Below are 13,101 nucleotides of genomic sequence, written 5' to 3' on the forward strand. Positions count from 1 at the left end.
AATAATATGAGACTATTCATACTTAAATTTCTAACTCAAACTAACTCCTAAAAATACTATGGCTAGTTATAATAAACACCTAAAAAAAATAAGAGATATTTAAAACTATTTTGTTTTCTAACAAGTAATGCTTTATTTATAATTTTTTAAAAACTTTAAAATAATTTTTTTTACTTTATATATATATATATATATATATATATATATATATATATATATATATATATATATATATATATATATATATATATATATATATATATATATATATATATATAATTGTATGATTGGACCTATGAAATTATGAACAACCTAATAAAAATTAGCACCTTAGATAGTAGTAATAAATAACTACCTTAAATTCCATAATTTACCCATTTTCGGCATTTTATTAGGGAAATTAGTTTTTAGATTTTAATAAAAAATATAAATGTTGAAACATAGGTATTTAAAAAATATTATCCTAATTATCTAACGTTTTAGCGGTGTCCGTTAGCAGGATCGTTTTATTAACTATAAAATTCAACTTTTAGGACTCTGGTGAATAGGTGGAGTACATCATCATCATCATTCTACCAAGTATATCCCGCTCATAGAAAAACTAAGGCTAGGGTCTGGGGAGGAAAAGACGGAGGCAACTCATACCCATAAAGGAGAGCGCCGCCAAAGGAGTCCCCCGGCTCGAGGAAGATAAAGAGACGTGATTACACGTGCAAGATAACTTAAAGGCCTATAAAAAGTAGAACCACTACAAAAGAAAACAAAGAACTAATAGAAAGGAAACGATAAATCAAGAGGTTAAGAACACTAAAAAATAGACTAAGAGGACATCAGTAATCTAAGACATAGATATGACGTCTCCAACTGTAACTATCCCTAGTCAGGTCCGCAGAGAGGTTTTACTCATGCAAGTCAACTCTTATTTGCTCATCCCAAGTTCTCATGGGTCTTCCTCGACTACTCTTACCCTCTACTATAATGCTTTCTACCCTCCTCACAGGGGCATCGAAAGTCTTTCTCCGCACATGACCAAACCACCTTAATCTATTTTCACACAATTTTCTAGATATAGGGGTTACCCCTAGTTTATCCCTAAACTCTTGATTTCTAATTTGATCCATCAATGTGTGCCGACACATCCACCTCAGCATACGCATTTCTGTAACTTCCATCTTATGTTCGAAAATCTTCTTTACAGGCCAATATTCGGTCCCATATATCAGAGCAGGTCTGATTGTACCCGGTAAAATTTTCCTTTTAACTTGCTTGGGAATTTCTTATCACATAGCATTGCGGTGGCTGCTCGCCACTTGAGCCATCCCGCATGTATACGATGATTTACATCCCCATCCCTTTGAATGATCGATTCCAAATACTTGTACTTGGTTGTACTCTTCACACCTGTTTCATCTATGGACACCTTTGGTTCACCTACTGGTGATGTCCCACTAAAGTCACAGCGCAAATACTCGGTCTTCGTACGGCTAATGCACAATCCTTTGCCTTCTAAAGCTTCCCTGCACTCATCCAATTTGTTACTAACCTACTCTCTAGTTTCTGCTACCAGCACTATGTCGTCCGCAAAAATCATGCACCACGGTACCGTCTCCCAAATAGATTTAGAAATCTCTTCCATTATGACAGTAAAAATGAAAGAGCTTAGAGCCGATCGCTAATGTAGTCCCACTTTAACCGGAAAAGGCTCTGTTATCCCCACCGGTGTTTGAATGCTAGTCGAATTTTTGTCATACATATCCCATATGGCCTCAATGTACACTGAAGAAATACCTCTAGCCTTGAGGCTATCCCAGATGACACGTTGTGGTATGTTGTCATACGCTTTCTCCAAGTCAATAAACATCATATGCAGATTTTTCTTCCGCTCCTTATATTTCTCCATCAGTCTCCTCAAAACATGAATTGCCTCAATGGTTGACCTTTCTGGCATTAACCGAATTAGTTCTCTATAATCACTGTTTCCTGTTTAATTCTCCCCTATATCACTCTTCCCACAATTTCATTTTGTGGCTTAAAAGTTTAATACCTCTATATTGCTAAACTAAATTGCTAATACCTTCACTAAAATTGCTAAACTAAATATTGAGTGGTAGAGAATGGAAAACGAATATCTGAACTTAGAGCTATTCTTATAAGAAATCCTTTTTTAGTGAGATAACTTTAAAATAAAAACTCTACATAATAATTTAATAATTAACTTAATTCTTCAGATTATGTGAGAACTTTTTAGGGAAACGTAACTATTTTTTTTCGTTCGAGAGTATTTTGGTGGTTGGATCTATTTGTTTACGAATGATTGCCATCACTCATTGGGCAAATATTGTACTTGCTCCAAAACTTCATGTGTGTGACGTGTCTCATGGCATCATCATGCTTCCTTGTATTTTTTTTTAAATATCTTAATTTTTTTTTCAATCCTAATTCAAAATAGCTCGTCTTGTATAAAACTGTTTCATCATGAGACGAACTCATATATTAACTCATTTTTTTAATTGATTACTTTAAAATCGTAAGTGATCGTTTTAAGGTTATAAGTAATCACTCTAAAACCATAAAAAAAAAATTTCTTAAAATTATAAGTGATCAATTTAAAAAATGTGTATTTAGCCAGCCCAATAAAGATCTCATTTAAGAATTAGTGAATCCAAAATTCTAAACTAATTCAAAATATTCACTATCTATGAGAGTTGACTTAATAGTAAATAAATCAGCAAATATCTCCAGTTGGTCAAACTAGTTAACAATATATGACAAAAAGACCGAGTAAAACGATATTGTACAAAAAAAGTGAATATCTATGACAATAAAACTAAGATATACCACAGGAGTAGTGCACAAAACAGTGTATGTTTCCACAAATCACCTAAAAAATCAAGGTAGCTCCCAAAAAACAGTGCAAGTAGTAGTCAAAATATGGCATTAATAATAAAACAACTAGAATTACTTTTATCAATAACTCCAAAACAAAGGCAAATTTCATTACTGTAAAGTCTAAATTATAGGAAACTGCCATTGAAGAAGCTTAAAAAGAAAACAAAGGATCACAAGTAAAGGCAGAAGAGTATGATAAATTTATTATTAGACTTGTTTACAATAAAAAGAAAACAGAAGATCACAAGTAAATACAAAAGAGTGATAAATTTGTTATTGGGTTTGTTTACAACAAAATCCTTATAAGAGGAGAGTTGACTACAAGAAAACTAAACCAATTGGTATTAGGAAGAGTAGTCCATCAAATATATATATTAGTCAATCTCTCTTTAATTCTTCGATGTATGATTACATATGGGTTATTTTCTATCAGAGTATACATCATGATCATAATCAACTATCACTTTCCTTCATTTGTTTGTATTTAGAAGGGTAAGAAGAAAGTTTAAATAATCAAGACTTTGATTCCCACTTATCACATGACCTTAGCCTTTAAGAATTGCCTTTCTTCATACCTTTCCCATGTGCTCCCACTCAAAAAAATACAAAAAGATAAGTTTCTTTTTAATATTTTGGTCCCATTTCTATGTTGTCTAGTGTCTATTCTACTCTTCTTTCCATAGTACTTCCTCCTTATCCTAACTTCAACTCCTCATTTTACCTGTATCAAATCTTTGACATACGGATATAGATGGGCACTTAAGGCTCCTCGTTTTGGCTAAATAGTCGTATCAGACACTTAGATCTGCATGAACTCGAGCCTATGTAAGTGTTGGAAATACTTCACATATGAGGAAGATCCTACATCGCTAAAATAGTGAATTGTAGAATTGCATATAATATTTGATGGGTAATCCTCCTAATACCATATGTTTTTAAGAAAAAATAAACACCATCAAATGTGTATGCAAGTTAATGCTCATAAACCGTAAATTTGTGGACCCGAGCCCACGGACGCCCCGTAGGTATATCCACACAAGTGAACCCACAAGATGACTATGTAACGAATAGTCACGGCCTGACAGTAAGTTATGTAGCTATTGTTATAGCAGTTGGTAAGATTAGGACCAAGGGATAGTCCCTTGACAATAGAGTCCCGGAAAGATCCAAGGAATTCATCACAAAGACTATAAGCAGAATCATACTTACTAAAGTTTAGTTGGCTAAACATTTAGCCAAAAAGCTTTACCCTATACAAAATCGCATCTGTAGTGATTATGAAATATAGTGCACAAATAAAGTCGCTTCTTATCATATTCGGCCAAGCTATAAAGGTTTTACATTACTATAACTATAATCCAAAGCTTTACAAGTGCCATCCAAGCCAGTTTCATAACACACTATAGTCCAGTGTTATATGATTCGCTAGTTAATTCATTTTCACAAATTCTTGTGAAAGACGATCTCTTTGAAAGACCATCCATAATTCGGTGAGCATATTATTATCTTTTAGTTTACCTTAACTTTAATAGGTTGGATTTGAAAGGCGTCTTTGAGAAACGGTCTCTCAAGAGACCGACTAATACGCTTTTTGAATTTCCGATTCGCTCAAAATAGCCTAAAACCCGAAAATCGACAACAATTCGAAGATTAACAAATTAGGTGAAATTAGTTGTGCTAATGCTAAGCATTTATTGAGAGGGCGAGGGGTAGGAGGGAGAGAACAAAATTTGTACAATAATGTCAGAATCACAGGGCATAAGGATATCCTCCTATAGGCTATAGAGTACCGAATTTATATAACTGTCAAAATGTATATAACATCAACTTTCTACTGTAACCTTTTTCCTATTTCTTGTTTTTTCATCCCTTATAGTGATAGACAGACAAGCTAACCAAAATGCTACAATAAAAAACTACTTTTGGGGACTATGATTTATGAAATAATAATGTCACGTTTGATTAATAGTATTAAATAATAATATTAATAATAAGTTTTAATATTAATTTTGATGAAATGTACAATGTCATTTCAATGACAATAAAATTATCATTCACAAACAAGTTTTTCAACCCAATTTCCGAAACAAGAAAACTTTCATGGTGGTAAATTGGTAACACATGAGAATGAATTATTTAAACTAAAATGTTATTAGAGTCGGACAAGCATGACTTCAAACCTTGTCAATTCGTTTTTCTCGCAAAATTACAATATCATTTCATTACCGTTCTCAACTTTTCATACCAATAATTAAAACATTGAGAGTGTAACTAGAATGACATAAGAGCAATGTTACATAATTCGCTAGTTAATTTGTTTTTTAGATTTGTATTCGCTCAAAACGCCTAAAAATAGCCCAAAACCGACTACAAATTTTCTTTTTGCGATGCACAATACACTGTACAAGAGGAAGGTAATGGATTGGTAGGTATACAAACTAAAAAATCCCATATATTTATGCACATATACAGTAAAAATTAAGAAAAATAAACCCCAAATATAAGTGGGAAAAAAACTTACAATATCTCAAGAATGCCAGATTCCATTCAAGATGGTCTTGAATCTATTTGTTGATAATTTTCTGACAATTTTTTTAGCATCAGAAACACCATCATCAGCAAGTTTTTCTATGTTCTTATAATACCCAGAATGTGTAATTTTTCTCCTCACATGATGGCAGCTGCTAACTGACAATAATATAGACAATAAAAACTTTAAATTCCCAGAATTTCCTTCTTTACGATCAAACAATTGAAGAATCAATCCAATATTATGATCATCTGCAAATTTCTTTCTATTTTTAGGTAGTAAAACCATTGCAGATAATGCTTCAGCTGCCATTTCTCTAATTTCATAAGATTTTGCTTCTAAAAACTTAACAAATTCAGCCATAAATCCAACATCCCCCATTGATTTTCTTGCATCTTCTGATGTTCCACATAATCTACAAGCTGATTTGAATGCCAATTCTTGAATCGAAACGTCACCTTTTCGAAGAAAATACAATAATTGATCCATAAATCCATAACTCATCAACATATTAACATGATCAATAGAAGAAAAACAAAATTTTTCAATTGCCCTTAATGTAGTTTCCCTCAATTTGAAGGAAAAATTCGACTTGGGATCGATAATTCGAATCAAAGGTCGAATTCCACCTTCTTTGATCATCAATTGACAAGCATTTTCATCACATAAGGCCATTGATTGCAAGAACTCAATAGCACCAATTTGACCCATTTCATCCCTTCCTTTAATCAAGTTAATACAAGTAGAAATCGCCTTGTTTTCGATCATAAATCGCTTAATTTCTTCAATCCCAACAAGATTTCTCAATACCCAACAAGAAGAACCAATCAATTCAACATCAATTTCATGATTTGAACATAAATTTAACAATGCAGTCACTCCACCATGAGCTGAAACTGCCCAAGCATTATCACCATTTTCAGTCAATTTCTCAAGACTTTTAATTGCATACTTTTTCCCCTTTAAACTCCCCTTTTCAAAAACCCTAATTAAAGAACCAATTACACCTGAAGCAATCAAAATTCCTCTGTAAGATTCAAACCCAGAAATCACTGAAATTGCAAATGTACTTTCTTCTTGAATTTCAATCTCAATTGAACCCAAACAATTCACTAAATTTAGCACAAAATCACCAATTTCAATAACAATCTTTACATACCATTCTTCTTCAAAAATCACTTCATTTAATGAAATTAATGCTTGTTTTTTCATCTGGGTATCGCCAATTTTAATTCTGGTTAGCAAATCTTTAACATAAAACCTCATTTCATCTCTAGTAGCTCCCAATTTCGGCTTCAAAACAACTAACGCAAGATTTTCAGTAACAACACCAGAATCCCTAAAAATAGCGGAAAGTTTTTTCTCAACACAATCCAATTTAGAAATTACTTTATCCAAATCACTCTGCATCAATAACTTCCCACTATAAGATACATTAATACACCTCGTGGCAAGATCACGACACTCCATTAAAATACGAGAAATTGCATGAAATGAATCCATTAATTGTCCGCCATTTTTACAATCTGGGTGTTTTGCAAACACTAAAAAATTACTTAGTTCTTCGAGCTTCTTCCGAATCACCTGCCATTTAACGGGAAACACACGGATTGTATGTGAAAGTAAGGAAAGTGATTCTATATCGTCGATTATTTGACGGAGTGATTTTTCACCAGTTGATGATGGTGAAGAAATTTGTTCTTCCACCATTTTTCCTTATTTTGTCGAATCAATTACTGTTTGATTTCTAGTTATTAATGGGTAAAAGAAGAAGAATAATCCATTAAAGAATCTGAGTTTGTTGTTAGTTGGTTACAGTAAGTAAAAAAAAGTATAAAAGAGATAATGCGAAGTTTGAAGAAGCAAGCAGAGGAAGGGTAATGAATAATGAACAACGAATTTAGGGTTGAGATTTTAGTTGCTTAAAAATAGTCAAGGAGAATTAATTTTTTTATTATTATCATCTCCCGCTTATAAAAATTATGTTAAAATATACAAGAAAAATTAAGAGATTACGATTAATGGACTCTCGGCTCACGAACAGTGAACCTACCAATGAAAGCAAAAGAACATTGACAAAACAAATAGCCTGAAAATGCAAGACGATGCAAGACAATTAGCAAGGCTAATAAAATAAATCAAAATAATTTATCTTTATACGAATGGTGATATTTAAAACTTTTTAGATTGATGAATGAAAAAGTTTAACTATTAGATGAACTCATATATTTGTTTTAATTGAAAGAAAATAAATATAAAATCTTAGTAATACAAATAGTGGAGAAAAGAAATTAAAAAAAAAATCAGGACTATGATAAAATAAATATAAAATATTGAGTAATTTAGATTTGGTTGATTAAGAGAGACGAATTTGAATTATAGAGTTGTAGTATCTATCATAGAAGTTTTTTCTAATAATTCTCCTAAGTTGGTAAAATTTTTGATTTACATTAGTCCATTTTTTTTATTGAAATACCCAAATAGTAGTAATTTATACTAAAGTAGCAAATACATCATAAAAAAAATAATAAATATGATTAATTTATAAATTCTCTCTCCCTATGATTATTACATAAATTTCTTTTTAGTTTGTTACTTTTATGTTGTTATAATTCTCTTTTATAAAAGTATTTTTATTACTTTTTTGTATTCTCATTCATACATGTTCACTCTTTATTATTATAAATTTACGATCTAAAAGAAAATAAGGGAGCATCTTTTTTTTATGGGTAAAAACTTACAAAATAGAAAATTTATTGATAAAAATGGCTTTTGAAGGGATAATAAAAAATATAAAATATATATGGAGAGGGGTAGTTATGTCATTGTGAACGCCAAATTCTCTATATGCAATGATGGCAAGTTGCATACTTGCATGTCGATAGTTAAATTTTAGATGAAGTAGAGAGGAGAAGAATTGGTGTATGAATACTACAAGTAGTAGCTATGGACAAATTTGGAAGAAAAAGAAACTAAATTTCCAAAAGTAGTATTTTTGGAACTTTTTAATAAGAAAGAAACACACTAGCTACCAATATTGCTCTTTATCATGGAAAAGGGAAAACATTTATCTATTAAGAATAAAGAAAAGGAAAAATACCTTTCAAAAGAAAAAGGAAAATATATATCTATTAAGAATAAAGCATTTTAAAAGATTTTTTATTTAATTATTTATTTTACATTGTTTATAAAAAAAATTTATTTATGTGTCGCCTTGAGTTTACTACGGTCTAATTGTTCGTTGCCCAGAAAAATTACTATTACTTTATTTATTTTATATTGTTTGTTACATTTTGGTCAAAATAGTTTTATCAAACATATAAACAAAATAATATAGAGAGAATATTATATAAAAATCTTATAAATTCAACTTACTTAGTTGAACTAAAATAGTTTTACTCAAGTAAACCTACTTTTACCAAAGTCCAAAGATATGTCATTAAGTTTTTTTTCTAATTGTTTGCCAATAAAAAGTATTACTTCTTTTATTTTTTTTACCCCTCTTATATCGTTCACTTATTGAATCAACATCTAACCACTATTGTCAATGCTAGTGTACGTTGGTTAGGTTGTTGGGATCAAATGATATCTTGTTTGATTCGTCTTTATGTATATTTTGAAAAAATCGACTATTTAAAATTTTATGTTATGTAAACTAAAGGCGTTAAGGATTAAAATAGTACATTAGATAACGTAAAAATAAAAATAAAAATAAAAAATGTGTAGTAACTATATATCAAAAGTTAAAACCAAAGAAAGTATATATGATAAACTAGAAACTCGAGTAGTCAAGTACATTGCTATTTGAAGTTAACTCTCAAGCCCTTTGAGTAAGGATGAAGGGAAATTCCATTGAAGTGTTGGAGCAAATTACCTTAACTTGCAAGAGAAAGGCCATAGTGGGGGTGTGTTAATATTAATCTATAGTTTTATAACTTAGAATTACTTTCATGCATCCATTTATATAGCCTTGTATGACAAGAATTTTAAAGAACAAACTACATGATTATCTCTAAGCATTAGTTTGTTGCATATCATAATTACAACTTCATTTTATATCTTGATTTCCATGTGCCTCATTAACCCCACAAATGACTTAATCATCTAATGATAAACAATTTAACACTATGTCTTTTACTTCCTTAAATAGGAAAATATTAATAAATTTATTAGAATAATGATCAAATTAATTGATGGTCAATATGATTTTCTAATCAATTAGAATTTATTTTATGTTTAATTTAGTTCAATTTTTCATTTTCATTCTTGTGATTATATTACTCTTTTAATTTAGTTTATAATAAATCAATTTTGTTAAATTTTTTTGATGGGGTAAGGGCGGAGGAGCCTCTATTGTTAAAGAGGAAGTAAACATTAATTATTCCTATAGGTAGTGAGAATCGAATCTTCATCAGAAAAGTTAAAGAGAATGCCTTTAAAATTTCAACCAATAAGGTAGCTCATGATTCTTTGTAAGAAAAATGTCCTAAAATCTCTAATAAGGCAAAAAAATGCCATTAAAGTATTACTACTCCGTCCCTTTGATTTTGCTCCTTTTGATCATGTTTTATGAAAGTTTTTTTGATTAAACGGAGCACGACACTCAAAAAATATTTCACACAAAAGAAACAATGCTTTTTTTGTTTTTTGAATTACAAGAAGGTTAGGCCTAAGAAGACGAATCAACTGCAACAAGATTCTAAATACAAGCCGGACCGCCAAGAGACCAAACACAACTACAGATACTAGAAGCACTCCATCGAGCAAGATGATGAGCAACCATATTCGCTTCCCGAAAACAAAAGGAAAAAAAGACCTTCTTGAACCCTTTAGAATGAGCTAAGATGTTCTCGATAAGCACTTGATTATGACCGGCCCGAGATACATTCCCATTCAAGGCCTCAAACACCACCACCTTAGCGTCACCTTCAAAAACACAACGCTGCCAACCGGATGTCTGACCCAGCTCAACGGCCCATGAAAACGCCTCGATCTTAGCACGCTCCGCCTCGTAATAAGGCCAAACAGATTTTGAAGCTGCCAAAACAACAGTTCCATCAGAGCTCCGAGCAACCATACCTAAACCCACACAATTCGCTTCAATTTAACAGCAGTGTCAATATTAATCTTAATCACGTCACTTTCAAGGGGCTTCCATTTGGCATTGACGGGTCTAGCATTCTGAACCTTACAAACATTAGCCTGCTCATATTCCGTCAGAATATCTCGAGCTCTAGCAAAACAAGTATCAGGAGGGATCATAACCTTATCAAAACAAAACTCATTACGAGCACCCCAAATTTGCCAAGCACACATACCAACAAGAGCCATGTTTAAAGAAAGCTTAGAGCCCCAAAGCATGGAAAACCACTCCTTGAAGGAGGAAATGTGGGAATTTGATGCAAAACCAGGGCTGATTAAGGCCTTGATTATGCAGAGATTAATGTGTAGCGGAAGCTTTGATTGATTACACACACAAAAACAACAAATGATGATGAACAGAACACTTAACACACAGACAGAACCAAGAAATCCTTTCTTGGTTTTCTGTTGATGATGATCAGTGCCTATGTCAACGTCCTTATACCAATGATAAATGTACAATGCCTTCCAGGTATTATACCCACGGTTTCCTTGCAGAATCAATGATTGCTCCACAACCTTTGGCTCTACAAGGATCAAAGGATACTCCGTATACCTTTGATGAAGTCACCGCCAACTTCAAGAAAGAAAACAGAAACAAGTTTTCTGAAATACCTCTACTTGTATTGAATCAAATGAAATCAAATACTGTTTATTACATGGGGTGAGGCTCTCCTTATACAGAGCACTTAACTACCTTAACGGCTATATTCTAATCACACGCCTAATTAAAGAACACGTGCTAAATACCAAGGCTTACAAGGTGCCCAAACAGAAATAAAAATACTTAGACAAATTTTGACTCAGCAAAACCGTCGAGCAGCCCTCCTTCCACTTAGTCTCTAGGATTCTTCGTGGACTGTCAGTGAGATCCTTGACCCTTGGTGGCTTGGTCTGTGTGCAAGGATGTCGACCCAAGTTTGTTTAGGGTCTAGATGAACCAAGCTTGCACTCAGGAGACTCAGCAAGGTCTGCTGGTCGTCAGAAAGTCCTGTAACCTGGGTCCTGCTGACTGTTCCCATTTCCAAGTGTATGCTGTTGTTCCTTGTTGTTGTCTTGGCTTCCTTGTTCCCAACATAGTGTCTTGAGGTCATGTTTAGTCTTTGGAAAGCATCCTTGACCTGGTTACGCCCTTCATGTACAATTGGCGTAGATGACAAGTCAAAAACACTGTCTTGTACTTGTAGGTTGTTTGCAAGGTCTAGATCACTTGATACACTTGGCACATTTGTATCAGAATTCAAGAGGATACCAGGAGCAAGCTGCCAAACCTTCTGAGCCCATGGGCAATCTCTAAGCACATGCAAATTATTCTCTAACACACCACACCAAACACACTGACCCACACCCTCGATACCCTTCTTGCGAAGATTGACACCATGAGGAAGAATATCACTCAAGGCCTGCCATAAGAAGATCTTAGCCTTGGGAGGAATATGAAGATTCCAAATCACCTTCCCAATAGGATCAGGACCCATCGAACTAGAGGCAGAATCACCACAAGATTAAGCTATCCTATACGCATCCCGAACACGAAATGATCCATTCGAACCAGCAGCCCATCTAAGACTATCCTCCCCAATAGAGACTCCAATAGGGGTATTGAGAACCCTCTCAACATCTATTGGGAGTAGCAGGACAACTGTTAAATCCTTACGCCATGATCTCGACACAGGATCAATAAAGGACTCCACCGTAGCATCATCATCCAGACCTCTAACACGAGAAATGAGCCTCCTTGGACTAGGGCCAGCAACCCAAGTGGCTTTCCACACCCGAATCTTCTACCCATCCCCGATACACCACCGAGAACCAGCCTTACCAACATGCTTAGTGCTCCTAATGCTCCTCCACCTAAAACTAGGATTGAGGCCAACCTTAGAACTCCACAGGGAATCGTGAGGAAAATATTTAGCTTTGAGAGAAGTAGCCAAGAGAGAATTGGGGAAGCAATGCAACCTCCAGAATTGTTTAGCAAGAAGAGACATGTTGAAATTCTCAAGATCCCTACAGCCTAAACCACCTTCACCCTTCGATCTACAAACCTTCTTCCAAGCCCGCCAAGGAATGCCACGATCGAAATTAGAAGTGCCCCACCAGAAATTTCGGATGATACTAGTCAACTTATTACAAAAAAAAGTCGGGAGTTTAAAACAACTCATAGCGTATGTGGGAATAGATTGAGCAACCGCTTTAATTAACACTTTCTTGCCCGCCTTAGAAAGAAGCTTTTCTTTCCATCCCTGAAGCTTTTTCCAAATGTGATCCCTTAGGTTGACAAAAGAGAACTTTTTGGATCTAAAAACACCGTCGAAAGACCCAAATGCTTGTCATAGCTAAGAACCTCCTCAATGTCCAAACAACTACTCACACGTCTTCTAAGGTGCCTATCTAAGCTCTTACTAAAAGAAACCTCGCACTTATCCCGGTTACTTTGTTGACCTGAGAGAAACTCAAAATGGGATAGCAATTTTTTGATAGAAAGAGCTTCATCAATGTTAGCACGAGCAAAAATAATATAATTATCAGCAAAAAAAAAG

At 33.5% G+C, this 13,101-nt stretch overlaps 1 protein-coding gene across 1 annotated transcript; it reads right to left on the reverse strand.

The window, feature by feature from the left end:
- Positions 1–490: 490 nt before the first annotated feature.
- LOC130823527 (uncharacterized) lies at positions 491–7,621 on the reverse strand. The gene has a single exon (XM_057688160.1). The coding sequence runs from the start codon at positions 7,127–7,129 to the stop codon at positions 5,417–5,419; it is 1,713 nt and encodes a 570-aa protein (XP_057544143.1). The 5' UTR covers positions 7,130–7,621; the 3' UTR covers positions 491–5,416.
- Between the last annotated feature and the right edge of the window lie 5,480 nt (positions 7,622–13,101).

The sequence above is a fragment of the Amaranthus tricolor genome, chromosome 9 (genome assembly GCF_026212465.1).
Source record: "Amaranthus tricolor cultivar Red isolate AtriRed21 chromosome 9, ASM2621246v1, whole genome shotgun sequence".
Classification (NCBI taxonomy): Eukaryota; Viridiplantae; Streptophyta; class Magnoliopsida; order Caryophyllales; family Amaranthaceae; genus Amaranthus; species Amaranthus tricolor.